The 19,323-nt window shown below is 46.1% G+C and overlaps 1 protein-coding gene across 1 annotated transcript in view; it reads left to right on the top strand.

The window, feature by feature from the left end:
* Positions 1 to 19,323, top strand: part of LOC139368516 (integrin, alpha 5 (fibronectin receptor, alpha polypeptide)) — a 52,194-nt gene that overhangs the window by 22,107 nt on the left and 10,764 nt on the right. The window contains exons 3-21 of the mRNA XM_071107506.1: positions 2,407 to 2,507; positions 2,879 to 3,002; positions 3,625 to 3,686; positions 3,772 to 3,817; positions 3,928 to 4,053; positions 4,357 to 4,401; positions 4,639 to 4,682; positions 4,905 to 4,961; positions 5,593 to 5,645; positions 6,042 to 6,247; positions 6,463 to 6,654; positions 10,168 to 10,213; positions 10,349 to 10,462; positions 11,976 to 12,031; positions 12,529 to 12,686; positions 12,871 to 13,008; positions 16,101 to 16,168; positions 18,134 to 18,284; positions 18,673 to 18,765. Of these exons, the coding sequence (XP_070963607.1) occupies positions 2,407 to 2,507; positions 2,879 to 3,002; positions 3,625 to 3,686; positions 3,772 to 3,817; positions 3,928 to 4,053; positions 4,357 to 4,401; positions 4,639 to 4,682; positions 4,905 to 4,961; positions 5,593 to 5,645; positions 6,042 to 6,247; positions 6,463 to 6,654; positions 10,168 to 10,213; positions 10,349 to 10,462; positions 11,976 to 12,031; positions 12,529 to 12,686; positions 12,871 to 13,008; positions 16,101 to 16,168; positions 18,134 to 18,284; positions 18,673 to 18,765 (1,880 nt within the window). The remainder of the gene's footprint in view (positions 1 to 2,406; positions 2,508 to 2,878; positions 3,003 to 3,624; positions 3,687 to 3,771; positions 3,818 to 3,927; positions 4,054 to 4,356; positions 4,402 to 4,638; positions 4,683 to 4,904; positions 4,962 to 5,592; positions 5,646 to 6,041; positions 6,248 to 6,462; positions 6,655 to 10,167; positions 10,214 to 10,348; positions 10,463 to 11,975; positions 12,032 to 12,528; positions 12,687 to 12,870; positions 13,009 to 16,100; positions 16,169 to 18,133; positions 18,285 to 18,672; positions 18,766 to 19,323) is intronic.

Below are 19,323 nucleotides of genomic sequence, written 5' to 3'. Positions count from 1 at the left end.
AACCAGAGCCCTGTCTCTCCATCTCTCAATCTGACCCTCTTCCCCTGGCCAGTAAACTCCCCCAGGGACAGCTGATGTGATGAGTGAATTCTGCCATTTTTCTTTGACCCCATCCTCCCTGCACTCTAACCCAAGATACAGGCTCTAAACTCCTCTAATGGGTCTCCTCTCGCACAGTTCAAAGGGGGGAGTGTCTGTGGACACACTCCAGACCATCCACCCCTCTGCTGTCCTGTCCCAGGAGAGAGAGGGGTAGAGAGACACTAGTCACTGCAGCACTTCTACCCACGTCTACCCAAGTTCACTGAAATAACATTACATGACATGTTATTGCGACATGTGTCTGCTAGCTTTTTCTTCAGATCTTGTTTGTATCAACCCGTGTTAGGCTTTGGGCATTTTTGCATGACTCAGGCTGACTTGTCTTGCCTGCAGAGCCTCTTAACCAACTGATCTTTTTTCTCTCCATCTGTCACACTGTATGAACACCAATGTACCGTCTCTGACATGGACAATAAGAGCAGTGACAGACTCTGAGCTCACGTCACAGCCGCTCAGTGTAGTTAGAGAACACCCCAACACCCTGCATGTTTTTTTTGTTGTTGCCAATTTTGCCTCATGGCTGACAGTCTTGCACTTTGAACATAGTGATGATGTCACTGACATAACTGTAGAGATGGCATGTAATTATTTTCTGTTTTACCATGACCAGTTGCTTTAGAAGAGCCCGACTACTATATTGGTCTGAAATGTGAATAAAATGTATTTCCCTGCTCATACTCATGGTTGCCAGGGTAGTGTGTCCCAAACACACATGCCTGTTTGGCTTGCATGTCTCCTCAGTGTCACCCCCTTCACTTTATCAAAACAGAGGCCCCTGAGTTATGAAAAGAGAAGGAAAGTAATGCTTCAGGGAGAGGGACTGTGACATGTGTAGCGCAGATTATTGCAGTGCAGTCGAAGAAACAAGTCTCTTAGATCTTTTAATGTGTTAGGCATGTTATTTGTTGTATCGCTAAAGTGTGTCTTTCCACACGTGAAGGAGTGGCACACGTGTATCCCGGTAGGGAACAGGGGTGCTGTGTGCCCACGAGTAATGCTGGAGAGAAAGCCTGGTGATACAGTAAATCTACTGTGATGTTATTAAAGGGCCCTAATCCCCACTTCTTTCCTAGCAGGGCAGGGGGAGATCAAACTCCCTGAGAGAGGGATAAAGAGAGGAGGGAGGGAGTGAGAAAGAGGGAGACGGAGAAAGAAAGCAAAATAGTGGGAGAGAGTAGACAGGAGAGAGACTATTAGAGAAAGAGGCGAGTGTGCCTGAGCAGGGATGACTGAGGTTGCTAGGAGGAAACGGAGCCAGAGCGTTTGTTTTTCTTGGACACAGCCCCCCCCCCCCCTTTCTGTCTTTCCACCAAGACACAGAGCAGAGCAGGCCCTCACCCAGATCCAGAGACCTCAGAGCTGGCTGGGGCCAGGGTGGAGGAGGAGGCTGACGCACGGTATACTTTCCTCACGTCCACAGGTCACAATCTCTGGCTCTCACCACCAGGCCCCCTTCCCGACAGATGGATATGGCTCTATTGCAACACGCTTCTGGTTTAACTGTAGAGAATAGTGATGGGGAAAAGAGAAGTAGGCTGGAGTGCGCTTGCTGAGCTGCTGGGGTTAGTGGTTCAGAATCCAAATGAAATTTGTTTGGTACAAGTTCCACTGGATACGTCTTGTCCGAATTCCAAGCGTTTAGACAACTTGTTACAGGATGTTTCATGGTATGTGAACTGTATAAACCAATTTGTGTTTGGGTTTTGTTTCTCACCATAGCAACACAGATGTTGCATCAGTCCTGCCAATAAAACATCCTGTTTGAACCTGACTCCACAGGCCATCTGTCTTGTCACCTGCTCCTGTCCTGTCAGAGAGGCAGCGTCCTAAATGGCACCCTATTCCCCACATAGTGCACTACTCTGGTCAAAGGTAGTGCACTATATAGGAAAACGTGTTCCATTTGGTAACGCTCTGGGTTACAGGCCAGGTGGCCAGAAAGATCCAGGGTCAGTGAAGTCACGCCAGAGAACTGTCTCGAGTTGACATCTGAACAGTGAGGACAGGAGCTATATTGCGGCATAAGGCTCTGGTGAACACCAAGGTTTTCCTCTAGATCCTACATACATTCAGCCCCTGAACATTGAGTACCAAATACTTTCAATTTCTTCCGCTATGTTCGTCTCTGGAATGTTTTTCATGAGAAACTTGGTGTGTGTTTAATGATGCAGTATGTAAGTTCTGTGGTGCCAGATGACTAGATGTTTGGATGACGTTGTCTGGAGGAGAACTACAATGATTCATTAGGGACTTTTTAAAAAAAGTCATCACTCATTCACTCGGTTATTTTTTTGTTCCTCCCAGGGGACCGAACAGTCACACTCAACAACACAGACTACCAGGCTGAAGTCAAGTCCCACCAGTGGTTCGGCGCCACCGTCCGTTCCCACGACGACACCATTCTGGTAAGATGACCCTCACTGACTCAGGGACAGGGGCGGAGAAAGTCAGTTTACTTTCAACTTCTACAGCTCAGAGTCCCTCAACTGTTATGATGACTGGCGTTCATGTCAAGGGGTTGTATATGTTCACTGTTCAAAGTTTGTCTTAAAGGTCTTTGCCTATCGGTTTGTTGTGACAGTTCCAATTTTCACCTCCAGTCTCTCTCTGAGGAGAAGTGTTTTGCGCTCCTGTGACTTCAAATTTGAGATGCCTGTATTTTCTGCTGATTGTTTGGGACGTAACCTGGATTTAGTTACATGGTTACTTTGCTCCAGATGTAACATTGCTGTAACTGACAAAAAAAACTCCCCCCTCTACCTCCCCCCTCCTATAGGCCTGCGCCCCTCTGTACTCCTGGAGGACCAAAGAAGACATGCCCCAGTCAGATACCACAGGAACCTGCTACCTCTCTGTCAAGAACTTCACTAAGTTTGTGGAATATGCTCCCTGTCGCACAGGTAATTATTTTCTGTGAGGTGATACGTTTCCCATAAAGACACGACATAACCCCAAAAGAACATACCATCCGCCTTCCTGTAGCGCTCCTGGTTAAGAGTACCACTCCATAAATAACTTAGGTATTCCTTTTACATCAGCACCCATCTTTCTAATGCTGATCTCTCTGCCAGCCAACTACCCCACCACCCCACACTACAGGTGACTCCTGTGGCTTACCTCTGACACGGCAGCTGTCCACACAGCAGGCTATTAGAGAGGGGTTAAGTGGAGTGCCCGAGGGCCACAACAGACGGGATGTTTAGAGTCTCAAGTAACAATACAGAGTAACCACTTCCAGAGACATCACACGCTAGCTGTGGAGAAAGAATTTACCCCCCTCCGATGCAATCCATCATGTTAGCCCCATATTGACTAGTCTATCCCTACTGCTGTGGTAGTGACTGGCTGGCTTGGTTCTGTTCATAATGCCCAGCTTAGTCATTGAACTTCACAGGTTCTAAAGTAATACAAAATTCAACATTCTAAAGTATTGGTTAAATATAAGGTAGAATTTATGGATCTTTCAAGTTGCTTTTTCAAGTCGGAAAAATGACTGATTTATGAACCTCTGTTTTTTTCCAGAATTCATTAACGAGGGGGGCCAGGGCTACTGTCAGGGGGGATTCAGTGCTGATTTCACCAAGGTAACACTTCCTCTCAGTTCAGTACCAGAGCTTTATCAACTAATATGGACTAGAGACACATGATCTCATTCTGCCTCTCTCTCAGGATGGGAAAGTGGTGCTTGGAGGACCAGGCAGCTTCTTCTGGCAAGGTACACATCTCAACAACCCCTTGAGACAACAAGTTGTAGTATTCTGAAGTTATTTGTGTGAAACCTGAGAGGATCTTTCCATTCACTCCCTGCTTCGTGTGTCTTCTCAGGTCAGGTGATCTCAGCAGCCAAAGAAGAGATCATCAAGGCTTACTACCCAGGGTACTTCATGCAGTCTGTAGAGGGACAGATCCAGACCAGACAGGCTCAGCTCAAATATGACGACAGCTACCGCGGTAAGATTTTTCCTCTCATAATTCTACCACTCCCCTTACTTTCCACACATGCTGGTTTCCTGTGCAGGCTACTTGAGTCAGAACTAAGATTGGGAAACGTCACCACAATTCTTCTAAATCAAATCGTTTCCCAATCACCACGATTCTTCTAACCTTCTGACCTCTGATAAAAGGTGGACTGATGTATATTTGTTCAAAGTATATGCCTTAATCCCTAGATTACTCATCAAGAGAAATGGAAGTCCAAGGGCTCTGAAAGCTTCATATCAAATGACTAATGTCTGCTTTCTTGTGGTCTTGCAGGTTACTCTGTTGCAGTCGGGGAATTCAGTGGAGATGAGGTGGAAGGTAAGAGATCTGTACCACAGACCTTCACAGGCCTGCACAACAGAGCGCCATTAAAGATATAGAATGTTTACTATACCTGAATTAAACGCAATTTAACTCAGCAGATTCTGTCCCCCTACTGAGCTGGAAAACTGCAATCTCAGGAATTCTCAGAGTTCGACAGCTGTGACCTTTGTGATATTTCCCTTCCTTAATCTTCCCCTTTTCTGTTTTTTCCCCTGTCTGTGCACCTCTCAGATTTTGTGGCTGGGGTCCCAAAAGGAGTCATGCTATACGGTTTGGTAAGAAAACCTCATCACCACTCTAATTTTGAGAGGAGATTGATTTTGAAAGGGAGGGCTATATAGGCTTGGGGGAGAAATGGAGCCTGAGATAACGAAAGTAGCTGTGTTTAGTGAAAGTAGAGGCGATGAATACCACATCACTGGCCTACTCTATACATACAGTATGTTGGACCATATGTTTGACCATATGTTCTGTGTGTGTGCGTCTGTGCTCCGCAGGTGTCTGTTTTAAATGGCACCGATCTGAAGTCTATGCTCGACTACACTGGTGAACAGGTGAGCATTCAAACCTCCCCAGCTCTGACTCATTAGGGTTAGAACACACATGACCCATTGGTTTAAACTCAAGTGTGGTTTTTCCACACAGACTGTGGTTCCATAACTTGCTGTTTCTCATGGCAACTCTTAATCTCTCGAGTCTGTGTACTGGAGCACTGATGATATAAGCAAAATCATTTCCTTTACAAGTTTCTGTTAACTGGGTTTCAAGCCCACTGTGGTTTTCTGTAAAAAAAAATCATTATTGAAGTGAAAGTGCAGAAGCAATTTTCCCCCAAATGAGAAGCATGATTCTTCCCGCGAATGGAATGGAGGTAGCCCCTTTTTTAACGGTGCTGATTGGTTCAGCTGAGTGTATTTGCTAACTCTGGGAGTCTGGGAATCAAGCTGTTTCTGTCTCTTTGTTGCTTCAGATGTGTTTTACAGACAGGACAGCTTCAAGTCAGACCAAGCAAGAACCATCGCTTTTCATTGACCATTTCTTCTCTCTCCCAGGAGTTTCTTCTACTGGATAGTTTTATTCAAGTAGATTCACTGGACGTTAGAAGTCTATTTTGAGCCTTTTTGAACCCAGATTCATGGTGATGTTCTCGAGTTGTCACGATGATGCTCTCTGATGTTTTCTCAGATGGGCTCCTATTTTGGGTATGCTGTGGCCACTGCTGACATCAATAACGACGGGTAAGTACAGTCTAACAGGACATTCTCACCATATATTCTCACCCATGAGTTGGGTGGTGGTAGCAAATTGGATTTGTCCAGTAATGTTACAGGAATTTGTTTTTTGAATCAGTAATGAAGGGTGAGTAGGAGTCAGTTCTCACATAGCATTCTCAACCATAGGTTCACACCCATTTTTAATGTGCTCGGTGGTGACGACATTGTCTTGGACTTGACCAATGACACATTTTTATGGGAAACTCCAGTCATCGATGTCAAAAAGGCATCTGGAAACTTAAATACATTTCCAAGTTTTTCCAACCAGGATTTCTGGAAAGTATACAGCATTTTGCCACCCTAGTCTGTACACTATATACAGGTATGTCTGTAACCGTGTGTGTACCTCCCTCCCCTCAGCATGGTTGACCTGTTGGTGGGAGCTCCCATGTATATGACCCGGGGGTCAGACAGTCGCCTGGAGGAGGTGGGCCGTGTGTACGTCTATCTGCAACGTGGACCCCTGAACCTGGAGCCAACCCTCAACCTGACCGGAACCCAGGTGTTCGGGAGGTTTGGTAGCACCATTGCCGCTCTGGGAGATCTCAACCAGGACGGATACAATGGTGAGAGATGGAGGAGTGGTAGTAATGGGAGTTTAACGGGGAGAAGAAAAGGATGTTTCACAAGCATTTTTTTTGTGTTTCACAATCTTGGTTTTGAGAGTCTACTACATGTAGTTTTGTTAGTCTCATGCAGTTCATTCAAAGTCCTAGTAGACTGTAAAGTTCTGAGTGATCTCACGGTCTTCTCCTGCTCTCTCCTCTTCTCTGATTGGTAGATGTGGCCATCAGCTGTCCATTCGGTGGAGATGACCTGCAGGGATTGGTTCTCATCTACAACGGATTTGTTGGTGGGCTCAGGGACACCCCCTCTCAGGTCATAGCTGGCCAATGGGCTTCAGGCACTGTGCCCGCAAGCTTTGGATTTGCCCTCCGAGGGGCTAAAGACCTGGACATGAATGGTTACCCAGGTGAGTGACAAAATTAATTTGTTTTGAAGACCTCTCATGCTGCTGATTTGAGCATATTATCAACTTAATACTTAAAAAAATATATATTTATAAAAATAATAATAATAATTTGGGGGTAGATCAGCTTTAATATTGCAGATAGATTGTAGCTTCCATCAATATAATTGTATGCATAATTTCCAATCCACCATATGTATTTTTTGACAGACAGACAGACAGACAGACAGACAGACAGACAGACAGACAGACAGACAGACAGACAGACAGACAGACAGAGCATTCGGAAATATTCAGACCCATTTCCTTTTTCCACATTTTTTAAAGTTAATCAATCTACACACAATACCCCATAATGACAAAGCAAAAACGGATTTACATAAGTATTCAGACCTTTTACTCAGTACTTTGTTGAAGCACCTTTGGCAGCGATTGCAGCCTCGAGTCTTCTTGGGTATGACGCTACAAGCTTGGCACACCTGTATTGGGGGTGGGGGTTCTCCCATTCTTCTCTGCAGATCCTCTCAAGCTCTGTCAGATTGGATGGGGAGTGTCACTGCACAGCTATTTTCAGGTCTCTCCAGAGGTGTTCGATTGGGTTCAAGTCCAGGCTCTGGCTGGGCCACTCAAGGACATTCAGAGACTTGTCCCGAAGCCACTCCTGTGTTGTCTTGGATGTATGCTTAGGGTTGTTGTCCTGTTGGAAGGTGAACCTTCGCCCCGGTCTGAGGTCCTGAGCGCTCTGGAGCAGATTTTCATCAAGGATCTCTCTGTACTTTGCTCCTTTCATATTTCCCTTGATCCTGACTAGTCTACTAGTCCCTATCGCTGCAAAGCATCCCCACAGCATGATGCTGCCAACACCAAGATTCACCGTAGGAATGGTGCCAGGTTTCCTCCAGACGTGACACTTGGCATTCAGGCCAAAGAGTTGAATCCTGGTTTAATCAGACCAGATAATCTTGTTTCTCATGGTCTGAGAGTCCTTTAGGTGCCTTTGGCAAACTCCAAGCGGGCTGTCATGTGCATTTTACAGAGGAGTGGCTTCTGTCTGGCCACTCTACCATAAAGGCCTGATTGGTGGAGTGCTGCAGAGATGGTTGTCCTTCTGTAAGGTTCTCCCATCTCCACAGAGGAACTCTGGAGCTCTGTCAATGTGACCATTGGGTTCTTGGTCACCTCCCTGATCAAGTTCCCTCTCCCCCAATTGCTCAGTTTGGCCAGGCGGCCAGCTCTAGGAAGAGTCTTGATGGTTCCAAACTTCTTCCATTTAAGAATGACGGAGGCCACTGTGTTCTTGGGGACCTTCAATGCTGCAGAAATGTTTTGGTACCCTTCCCCAGATATGGACATCAACACAATCCTGTCTCGGTGCTCTACGGACAATTCCGTCGACCTCATGACTTGGTTTTTGCTCTGACATGCGCTGTCAACTGTGGGACGTTATATAGACAGGTGTGTGCCTTTCCAAATCATGTCCAATCAATTGAATTTACTACAGGTGGACTCCAATCAAGTTGTAGAAACATCTCAAGGATCATCAATGGAAACAGGATGCAACTGAGCTCAATTTCAAGTTTCATAGAAAAGGGTCTGAATACTTACGTAAATAAGTTATTTGTTTTTTTTCTAAAATCCTGTTTTTGCATTTTCATTATGTAGTATTGGGTATAGGTTGATAATTTAATACATTTTAGAATAAGGCGGTGATGTAACAAAATGTGGAAAAAGTCAAGGGGTCTTGAATACTTTCCGAATGCACTGCATGTACAGTACCATTCAAAAGCTTGGACACACCTACCCATTCAAGGGTTTTTCTTTATTATGACTATTTTCTACATTGTAAAATAATAGTGAACACATCAAAGATATGATATAAAATCATGTAGTAACCAAAAAAGTCTTAAACAAATCAAAATATATTTTATATTCTTCAAAGTAGCCACCATTTACCTTGACAGCTTTGCACACTATTGGCATTCTCTCAACCCCCTTCACCTGGAATGCTTTTCCAACAGTCTTGAAGAAGTTCCCACATATGCTTAGCACTTGTTGGCTGCTTTTCCTTCACTCTGCGGTCCAACTCATCCCAAACCATCTCAATTGGGTTGAGGTCGTGTGATTGTGGAGGCCAGGTCATCTGATGTAGCACTCCATCACAATCCTTCTTGGTCAAATAGCCCTTACACAGCCTGGAGGTGTTTTGGGTCATTGTCCTGTTGAAAATCAAATTATAGTCCCACTAAGCGCAAACCAGATGAGATGGCGTATTGCTACAGAATGCTGTGGTAGCCATGCTGGTTAAGTGTACCTTGAATTCTAAGTAAGTCAGACAGTGTCACCAGCAAAGCATCATCACACCACCTCCTCCATGCTTCACGGTGGGAACCACACATGTGGAGATCATCCGTTCACCTACTCTGCATCTCACAAAGACACAGTGGTTGAAAGCAAAAATCTCAAATTTGGACTCAACAGAACAAAATACAGATTTCCACCAGTCTAATGTCCATTGCTCATGTTTCTTGTCCCAAGCAAGCCTCTTCTTCTTATTGGTGTCCTTTAGTAGTGTTTCTTTTTGCAGAAATTCGACCGTGAAGGCCTGATTCACACGGTTTCCTCTGAACAGTTGATCTTGAGATGTGTCTGTTACTTGAACTCTGAAGTATTTATTTGGGCTGCAATTTCTGAGTCTGGTAACTCTAATGAACTTATCCTCTGCAGCAGAGGTAACTCTGGGTCTTCCTTTCCTGTGGCGGTGCTCATGTGAGCCAGTTTCATCATAGCGCTTGATGGTTTTTGTGACTGCAATTAGTTTTGAATCTGGTGTTGTTTTGCATATCAGTTCATAAACAATTTTGCCAGCAGCAAACCACCCTGCATCCCACTGCTGGCTTGTTTCTGAAGCTAAGCAGGTTTGGTCCTGGTTGATCGCTAGATGGGAGACCAGATGCTGCTGGAAGTGGTGTTGGAGGGCCAGTAGGAGGTACTCTTCCCTCTGGTCTAAAAAATATTCCCAATGTCCCAGGGCAGTGATTGGGGACATTGCCCTGTGTAGGGTGCTGTCTTTGGGATGGGAAGTTAAATGGGTGTCCTGACTCTCTGTGGTAACTAAAGATCCCATGGCACTTATTGTAAGAGTAGGGGTGTTAACCCTGGTGTCCTGGCTAAATTCCCAATCTGGCCCTCATACCACCATGGCCACCTAATCATCCCCAGTTTACAATCCCCCCTCCTCTCCCCTGTAACTATTCCCCAGGTCGTTGGTGTAAATGAAGATTGTGTTCTCAGTCAACTTACCTGGTAAAATAAGGGTAGAAAATCAATGTGCCATGGAATCCGTGCATCAGAAATCTATTCCCACTATTTTGCAATCTATATGGCACCTATGTGGCACAGCTGTTTGGTCCTTAAATGAATCTGGTATACTTTATTTATCACAATTGTCTTTAAACAATTTTGGTCTTGTTGTTTACCTGTAGTCCATGAACTTGATGAAATTTATTTTCTTGACAGATCTTATTGTTGGTGCTTTTGGAGTTGACAAGACAGTTCTGTACAGGTAACACTCTCTCATAGTCTCCTATCTGTCAATCTATTGAGTGATGTCTAATATAAGTTTAGTTAAGAGGTTTACCAAAAGGTGTGCCTCTATCATTTGTTAACCGGGCTTCTGTTCCCATGTATTGTACCACAGATCCCGGCCCATTGTCAACACCAGTGCCTCCCTGACTGTCTACCCCACCATGATCAACCCTGAGGAGAAGAGTTGTTCAGTCAACAACGGCAACACCACCATCCCTGTCTCCTGGTAAGTTCTGCAGCGTACCCACCTCCTGGTACGTATTTCAGCATACGTGTCTCCTGGTAAGTACTGCAGCATACCGGTCTCCTGTTGAGTACTTGTCTAGTCTCCTGGGCCTTTATTCTGGGCCTGTATGTGAAGCATCTCGGAGCATGAGTGCTGATCTAGGATCAGGTCCCCCCTTTCGATGTGCTGTCTCTTATACATTATGATCTAAAAGGCTAAACGGGTCCTAGATCAGCACTCATACACTGAAACTCTTTATAAGTAAGGGCCAGACTTAATTTGCTGAACGTGTTTTGGCACTCAGTTGTACTTAGACAGGAAGACCCATTGAGAACATATTTACTTGAGAAACAGTCAGTCTTATCTGGTGGTGGTGACCTGTTATCACAGCAACTTCATAACAGATTATATTTCTTCGAAAGGAGAAAAAGTAAAATAAAATGCTGAATAAGGGCATTGTGGCTGGCAGCTATTTTCCCCTTCCGTTTGAATGTGCTGCATGGTATTCCCCATCCAATGGGAGAGGAAACAGAACAGAACAGGGCTCCTCTAATCTCTGGCTGTGCTGCTCAACATGCTTGACACTGTGCTTGTGTGTCTGCTGGCCCCCCCCCCCCCCCCCCTCTCTCTCTAGTCCCCAGATCCATAAAGGAAACTGTTGTATACACGTCTTGATTACACTGCGTTGCCTGGTGATGGGGAGGGATGTAGGTGGGGGTGGAGGGAAGGAGGGCGAGTGAGGGGTCAGGAGGTTTGGCAGTGGCTTTTGAATGAGATATTGTTTGGTGGTGGAACACAGCTGGGAAACATCAGGATGTGGAGACTCGTGCGCATGCACACACTCAAACACTAAAAAACCTAGAGACACAAGAGCACAATATATAATGGATATATATCCTAGATATAGACATCCTCTTTCTGGCTCTTTCATTCTCTTTCAAATATGTTCCTTCCTTTGTTCTGTCTATACTAGTCGGTTTCGCTCCCTCTTTTTCACTTGTTCCCTTGATCTCTTTCCCTCGCTCCTTCTCTCCTTCCCTCCTTCTTTTCCCGCCAGTGTGAGTTTGGTTGTCGGGCTTGGAGTTTGGGTTGCTGACTCTTGGAAGCTGTGGCTCATGTCATGGGAGAGAGCAAGAGCCCCCCGGCCCGTATAGATACAGACACTGATTGACTGTCCTGCCTGTGGGGCTACATGAGATGACGCTCAATTTCATCCTCTTAAACTCCGGGGATGGGGCTTGGGCTGGGGGACACACACCATGTTATTAGCTTGGCTGGCTATAGCAGGCAGATGCCTTTCCCAACATTACCCATTGCGCCATATTATACAGTGATACCCATTATGCCGCTTGTCTTGTAAAGTAAGAAAACTGAAGAGTTAGAGTTTAGCCAAAGAGAAGAGGAAGAGAGGGAATGAGTGCGGTGTCTGTGCGTGTTTGTTGACTTTTTGCCATGAATGCATATGCTTCCCTCATCATCATGTCTTTGTTATGTTCTCCTCTGTTCGAAACAGTGTCAACCTGAGTTTCTGCCTCTCGGCCAATGGGAAGTACCTCCCAGACAACCTAGGTGAGCCAACTGTCCACATCTGGTCCAGATGACGTACTATACCATACTTTCAATTGCACACGGATATCAATTTATATAACAAGTTGTTGCATGTATGTGGAATGACTTTGTTGTTGCTCTGTATTTTATCGTGACAAAGAGATTAAGAGCAGAGTCTGGGTTCCAGAATCCCCATATCTTCCCCGATCCACTTTTAATGAGTTCCAATCAAAGCACAAGGCTCCTCTTACGCAACTTCAGCAATTATTCCACTAATTACCCCTCTATGCATATGGCTACTCTGCTATTTGTAGCATATGGTAAACAAACTACATAGTCTGGATTCTCTATTTGCTTGAGTGTGCAAGTGTGTTTTAATGTCTGATTGATGGTGTATAAAACAATGGCACATTCATGGTTGTGTCCTGTGTGTGTGTGTGTTCCTGTGTGTGTGTGTGTTCCTGTGTGTGTGTGTGTGTTCCTTTGTGTGTGTGTTCCTTTGTGTGTGTGTGTTCCAGACTTCCAGGTAGAGGTGCAGTTGGACCGTCTGAAGCACAAGCAGAAGGGAGGGGTGAAGAGGGCTCTGTTTGTAGACTCCCAGCAGACAGTGCTCACGAGGAGTGTGAGGGTGCGGAACAGAGAGCGTGTGTGTCATGACACCAAGATCTATCTGAGGGTAAGACACACACACACACACACACACACACACACACACACACACACACACACACACACACACACACACACACACACACACACACACACACACACACACACACACACACACACACACACACGCGCGCACAAGTGCACACTCACACTCTTTCTAATGAACCCTGTCTCTCTCTATTTGACTCCAGGATGATAAGGAGTTCAGAGATAAGCTCTCCCCCATCTACATCTCCCTCAACTTCAGTCTGGATCCTCAGGCAGCTTTCGACTCCCACGGCCTCAGACCCATCCTCAACTACCAGTCCACCGAGCTCATCGAGCAGAAGGTACTTCAATACGCTCCCCCCCTGTCTGACTCTGCCCCCCCCCCCAGCACTGCACTCCTAACCCTGAAGACTGACTCGACGTTAACAGGCCCCGTATATCTACTGAGGTGGAGCACTGCACACGTTTTAATGAACAAGACGCAGTGAAAGACCTGGCTGGAAATCCATTCACTCACTCAGAGCTGATGGTAATGTTTTCTCCTTGACTAGACCTCCACCCCCTCAGAACGACTCAGGCTGCTCTCCTTGTTGATTTCCAAACTGCTCTGCTGGGAAGGGGTCCAGAGGGTCTGGAAAGCAGTTTTCAACAAGAGAAATGTGAGGCGTGTGCATGGTACAGTGGAGATGGAGTTGGAGAGTGTTTGACTGCCCCACCAGGAATAGCTGCTTTCAGCCTGGCTGGGCTGTGTAACGGATCACAGGAGTCGTGTTCCGACCGAGAGGTGCACAGTAAGACCCCGACACACAGGGTTAATGGATATTTTTGGGTGGGGCCTCTGGGGCCCTTTGCTCGCAGCACACAGGCCATGTGCCATCTGGTGTAGATTTGCCAGTTTTATCCTGGCAGGGAGCGAGAGACGTGAGCAGGACTCAGCGTGTGGGCTGCCTGCCTTCAGCTGTGGCGTGCTGCACCCTATGTGAGCTCAACAATAACCGCTGGATTGGATTGGAGTGTTTTGGGAAAGGCCCTGGCCGAGTTTGCAGTTCGACCCCCCCCCCCCTCCATCTTTCTCTCTGTATTTCTCTTTACTCTCTCGGAGCAGGGCAGTACTAAACCCTGTCATTGGTGTTCACTTGTCGTATCAAAGCTGCTAGGGATTCATCAGATGTGGTGTATTGTACTTACACTCCAACCAAGAGCTAAATACTGAACCCTGATAAAGCTATGTTGTTGTAGTACTGAAACTGAACTTCAGATAACATATTTCATGAATCATTGATACCCAGTGTGAATGTAGGGGATGTCTACTCACTACAGCCTGGATTTAATCAGATACATGATACCTTATTATGGATTCCTCCGTATGGCATCGTTTGTACTGGGCTGGCTGTTGCAGCATAGGCTACATACAGGTAACTACCAAAATAAAGGAAACACCAACATAAAGTGTCTTAATAGGAGGTTGGGTCACCACGAGTTAGAACAGCTTCAATGCACCTTGGCATGGATTCTACATCTGTATGGAACTCTATTGGAGGGATGCGACACCATTCTTCCACAAGAAATTCCATCATCTGGTGTTTTGTTGATGGTGGAGGAAACGCCATTTCAGGCGCCACTCCAGAATCACCAATATGTGTTGAATTGGGTTGAGATCTGGTGACTGAGACGGCCATGGCATATGGTTTACATCGTTTTATGATCATCAAACCATTCAGTGACCACTCATCCACCCTGTGGATTGGGGCGTTGTCATCCTATGGGGGCATAGCCAAGGTAACTAAAATAATGCCCTGCCCAGCATTTTTACATGTCACCCTAAGCATGATTGGATGTTAATTGCTTAATTAACTCAGGAACCACACCTGCGTGGAAGCACTTACTTTCAATATACTTTATATCTCGCATTTACTCAAGTGTTTCCATTATTTTGGCAGTTACATATACCTGCTGGCTCACCCCAGTTCTCACACCCTCTGGTTGCTGAGTGAGAGTGAGAGATCACCGAAGCCTCTCTGCATAGTTTAATCGTTTCTCTATAATGTGCCCCACATGTTGCCGTGAAGCCAGAGCAATGGGAACATAATAAAAATGGATCCACAAAACGCCACTCTGAGAGTGAAGCTGGAATGGGTGAATGCCTGATACATTCCACACACAGGGGCCGTGATTTATTTTCGCTGATATTGACACAGTTATTGAGTGAAACTGTTTACTATACACACGGTACCCTCAATACACTGACTGCACGCTATTCATCTGGCTTCCCTCTGCCAGTTGTTGTTTAATGGCAGCCAGGATAGGAATCTAAATAGCTTTTACCCTGATTGACTGAGTCTGTATATAGGCCAGCACACGCTGAAGGGGCAGAGTGAGTGAGCTGGTGGTTACTATGGTTACCCCGGTGTCTTAAATTAGAAAGCCCGGCTGTGTAATGACAGGGGAGGCAGTGCGCTCTCTTTCTAATCTACTTCTATTTATTATCTTCGTCGTCATCATGATCATCACACTGTGATGGAATCGCACGGGGCAACTATTACCTACGTCAAGCCTGGGCTTTTCCCTGCTACACAAACACGTTCAGTGGTTACTGGGCGCCCTTTACTGCTTAGCTCATGTCTTTCTAGTATTTCCACCATAGCCTCTAGCCCTCTAGATTACCCCCTCCTCCCCCATGTCTCTGTACCAGCTTCAGCCCCTCCCTCCCCCTGGTTCATGTATGGTCCTGCATGCGGAGCGCTGGGTGGCGTCGCGTGTGGCTAGCTTGTGGTCCGCTGCAGAGCGCTAGTGGTGTGGGCGTCAGTGTGCGGCGCTGGTGGATGCGTGGACAGAGAGCTGCTGGCCTCCCCAGAGAGGCCCTCCTGGCGTACCGCTTCTCCTTCTTGTCCTCCTGTCTCTGGGCTGCGTTGTGGCGCTGCTCCTGCCTGCTGGTCCCTCCGTCCCCTCTCCTGAAGGGGAAGTCGGACACTCTATGATGGAGGGGGTTTTGTCACCCTACACACAGTCGGACGGCTTCTCCTGCCTTCTTATCGACCCATTTCTCTCTGAAAGGACGTGAAGTCAGACACAGGGCTGAATTAGGGTTGTTTGTGTCATCACACACGGTCATAGTCACTAACCTCCCCCAGAAGATAAGAGCGTTTAACAGGGTTATTATTACAGGTGTTTGGTCTGTAGTGATGACACTTTGCTTAGGAGGCGGTGGGTGGTTGGGGCTCGGACTGGAATGTATTAGTCATTCTGGTCTGCACGACATGTCCTATCCCGCTGCAATTACTCCATTGTATGTTCACCACCAAAGCAACGTGTCTAATTCTGTATGTTAAGTCAAACTGAAAGAAGTGTAGGCCTCATTTTAATGGGAACTGTGGATCCTGTGTAAGCTCTGTCACTCTTGGACTTATTCCTCTCCTCCTCTTTCCTCCTCTAGGCCCAGATTCTGCTGGACTGTGGAGAAGACAATATTTGTGTTCCTGACTTAAAGCTGGCGGTGCACGGGTGAGTTATTCCAAACACCCATGAAAGCCACTAGATCAGGAGAATATATCTACTGTGTATGATGAACGGTTGAACTATTCACCCAACTATACAGATGAGTCGGCCTTGTTGTCGTTCTGATCTGATGGATAAATAAAGCTGTGTCGTGCTCCACCCGTTTGTTTAGTTTAGCTTGCAGAGCAGACCAGTCTGTTATTACACCCACAATGCTCCACTCACAGAAGATACTACTCTGCTTTGGAAACAGGAAGAAGTGCTGGTCCCTGGTCTAGGTGCAAGGATTGGTTGTCAGGCAGCTCGGGGAAAGAGACATGAGAGATGAAAGGGGTTTTGTTTTGAACGTATGGAGAGGGGTGTGTGTGTGTGTGTGTGTGTGTGTGTGTGTGTGTGTGCCAACCAGTTCTAGCCTCCTATCAGCTTCTGTTGAAGTAGTATTCACAGCATCTCCATACTTCGATTTGAGAAATCTGTGGGCATTTTTCTCCAAAATAACATGCCCCCTTGCTCTCTTTCTGCCCTCTCATGTTCATATTTGTTTGCGCGCTAATTCCATTTCTCTATTGTAAAAGTCTATCACGTATCCTGAGTGTACAAAACATGATGAACACCTGCTCTTTCCATGACATAGACTGACCAGGTGAATCCAGGTGAAAGTTATGATCCCTTATTGATGTCACTTAAATCCACTTCTATCAGTGTAGATGAACGGGAGGAGACAGATTAAAGAAGGATTTTTAAGCCTTGAGATGATTTGAGACATGGGGTGTGTGTGTGTGTGTGTGTGTGTGTGTGTGTGTGTGTGCGCGCGCGCCATTCAGAGGGTGAATGGGCAAGGCAAAATATTTAAGTGCTGCGTTTTTCATGCTCAACAGTTTCCCATGTGTATCAAGAATGGTCCACCACCCAAAGGACATCCGGACAACTTGACAAAACTGTGTCAAGAATTGGAGTCAACATGGGCCAGCATCCCTGTGGAATGCTTTTGACACCTTGTAGAGTCCATGCCCCGACGAATTGAGGCTGTTCTGAGGGCAAAATGGAAGGGAGGGTGTGCAACTTAATATTAGGAAGGTGTTTGTACATTTGTCTATAAGGGATTTCAGTTGAGGAAATGCATGAACTACTTGCCTCTGGCAGTCAGATTATAGTGATGATTAATTTAAATGCTTTGTTTAATAGTAGCTTGGGGCAAGGGGTCAATCATGAAATTCCCAGCATTGTATCCATCAAAATATTTATACTGTTTTCCTGCCAAAGCACACAACCTGTACCACCACTGCCCCTTAAGAGAGGTTTTAGGTTTTTGTGGGTTCTTCCAATGTATCCCTTTTGTTTTCTTTAAAGAGCGTGATGGCTGTTGGAGTCTGACTAGGCTGGCTGGCTAGTTGGCCAATAGAAGATCAGTGTTTGAAATATGGTCCATGTTGCTTTCTCTCTCTGCCTGGTTTTATGAGTCCAGCTCTAATTAGAAGCGTCTGTGTGGCCCTCGTGTGGAATTCCTCTCTCATTGTGTTCAGAAAGAGAGCGAGAGATGGAGGAAGAAATGTGGGGAGGGAGAAAGGGAGGGAGTGGAAGGGGAGGTGTTTTACATTCCTATTCTGTGCTCTAACGCATGTATGACTTTGTTGCTACATTTGAAAAGTTGTGTGTGAGGGGGATGCAGGGGAAGGGGAGGGGAGGGGAGGTGGAATTTCCTGACATGAATCTAAGTGATGTGTTTTGGGCTGTGTCCCATTTCGAGAGAGATGAAGCACGGATATCAGGCTATAGCAACAGAACATGCAAGTATGTTAGTGACCTGACACTGCTTTATACTGTACACACTGTGCACACAGCCTTCACAGTTGTCTCTAGTATAATGGCACCCTCTCCCACCTCTCCCGAATCTTATTTACACTCGGAGACCCGACCACCTGACGTCTGACCCGATTAGTAATCAATTTCTGTTTTTTTTGGGGCCCTCAGGGACCGGAAGGAAGCGTACCTAGGTGACGACAACTCACTGACCTTGACTTTCAACGCTCGGAACGAGGGTGAAGGAGGGGCCTACGAGGCTGAGCTGTACGTGGTGCTGCCTCCTGAAGCGGACTACAGCGGTATAGCCCGCAATAACGAGGTGAGAGGAACTACTAAACATTCACCTGAACCCAACACTACTATTAGATGTGAAGTAATATAAGAGTCACAGTCTATTGGCTCATAAGACTTGTGATGATAGATCTATAAGGAACAAGGCTGTTATGGAAGTTATGAAATCACAAAATGGAACTAAATGTTTGTTCTTGGTGTTTGATCTGCAGACCTGTATCTATGATTCTTCTTTGTTGTGTTCTAACCAATGACAAACACATATGAATGTATATGCTTCTAAACCAGCACTCTTTCTCCTTGCTCTCTGTCTCTCTGTCTCTCTCTTTGTCTCTCTCTGTCTGTCTCTGTGCCTCTGTCTCTGTCTCTCTCTCTCTCTCTCTCTCTCTCTCTCTCTCTCTCCCCCCCCCCCCCAGAGCCTGACCCAGCTAACTTGTAGCTACGAGACAGAGAACCAGACCCGCTACCTCAGCTGTGACCTGGGCAACCCTATGAAGTCTGGCACCAGCGTAAGTCAAGGATTCATGTTCTGCTTGCCCTTCTGAAGATTGGTCATCAGAAGGGTCAGGAGTATTTCCTGGTTAGGTCACATGGGTGGAAAACAGGAGCAGCTCTGGCTCTTGGCGTGAAATATCATTGATGTTTGTTTCGGCCATCTTGGTCTCCATCAGAATGAGAATGAGGTCACATGACATAAAAATAAACTTTGGGCCTGGTTCTACTCCAAGACCTTTCTGAAGAGCATTGGTTATGAATGGGGCGAGCAGTTTTTTCTGGTTAGGTCACATGGTCCTGGCCCTACTCTTAAGCAATACTCTTCATTGGTTCTGATGAGTGTTGATGGCTGGTGGAATAGCTCGTCTAGCCCTCTGAGATCTGTTTAGTGGTAGAAAAGTAATTGAGGCTAGCACAAAATCAATGTTTCCTAGTGTGTGAAGGAAGGGGTTGTGTGTCGTCCAGGGGTTGAGCGGTAGAGAACTGAACTGGAGAGGAAAGGCTCTCTTTTCATGTCACAGCAGTGTCCAGAGAGGAAGTTCCTGTCCGAGTAGCAAGAAGCTGGTCTACGT

The sequence above is a fragment of the Oncorhynchus clarkii genome, chromosome 16, assembly GCF_045791955.1.
Source record: "Oncorhynchus clarkii lewisi isolate Uvic-CL-2024 chromosome 16, UVic_Ocla_1.0, whole genome shotgun sequence".
NCBI classification, from domain to species: Eukaryota; Metazoa; Chordata; class Actinopteri; order Salmoniformes; family Salmonidae; genus Oncorhynchus; species Oncorhynchus clarkii.
The sequence above is the reverse complement of the archived record's forward strand: the minus strand, read 5'-3'. Positions and strand labels throughout refer to the sequence as shown.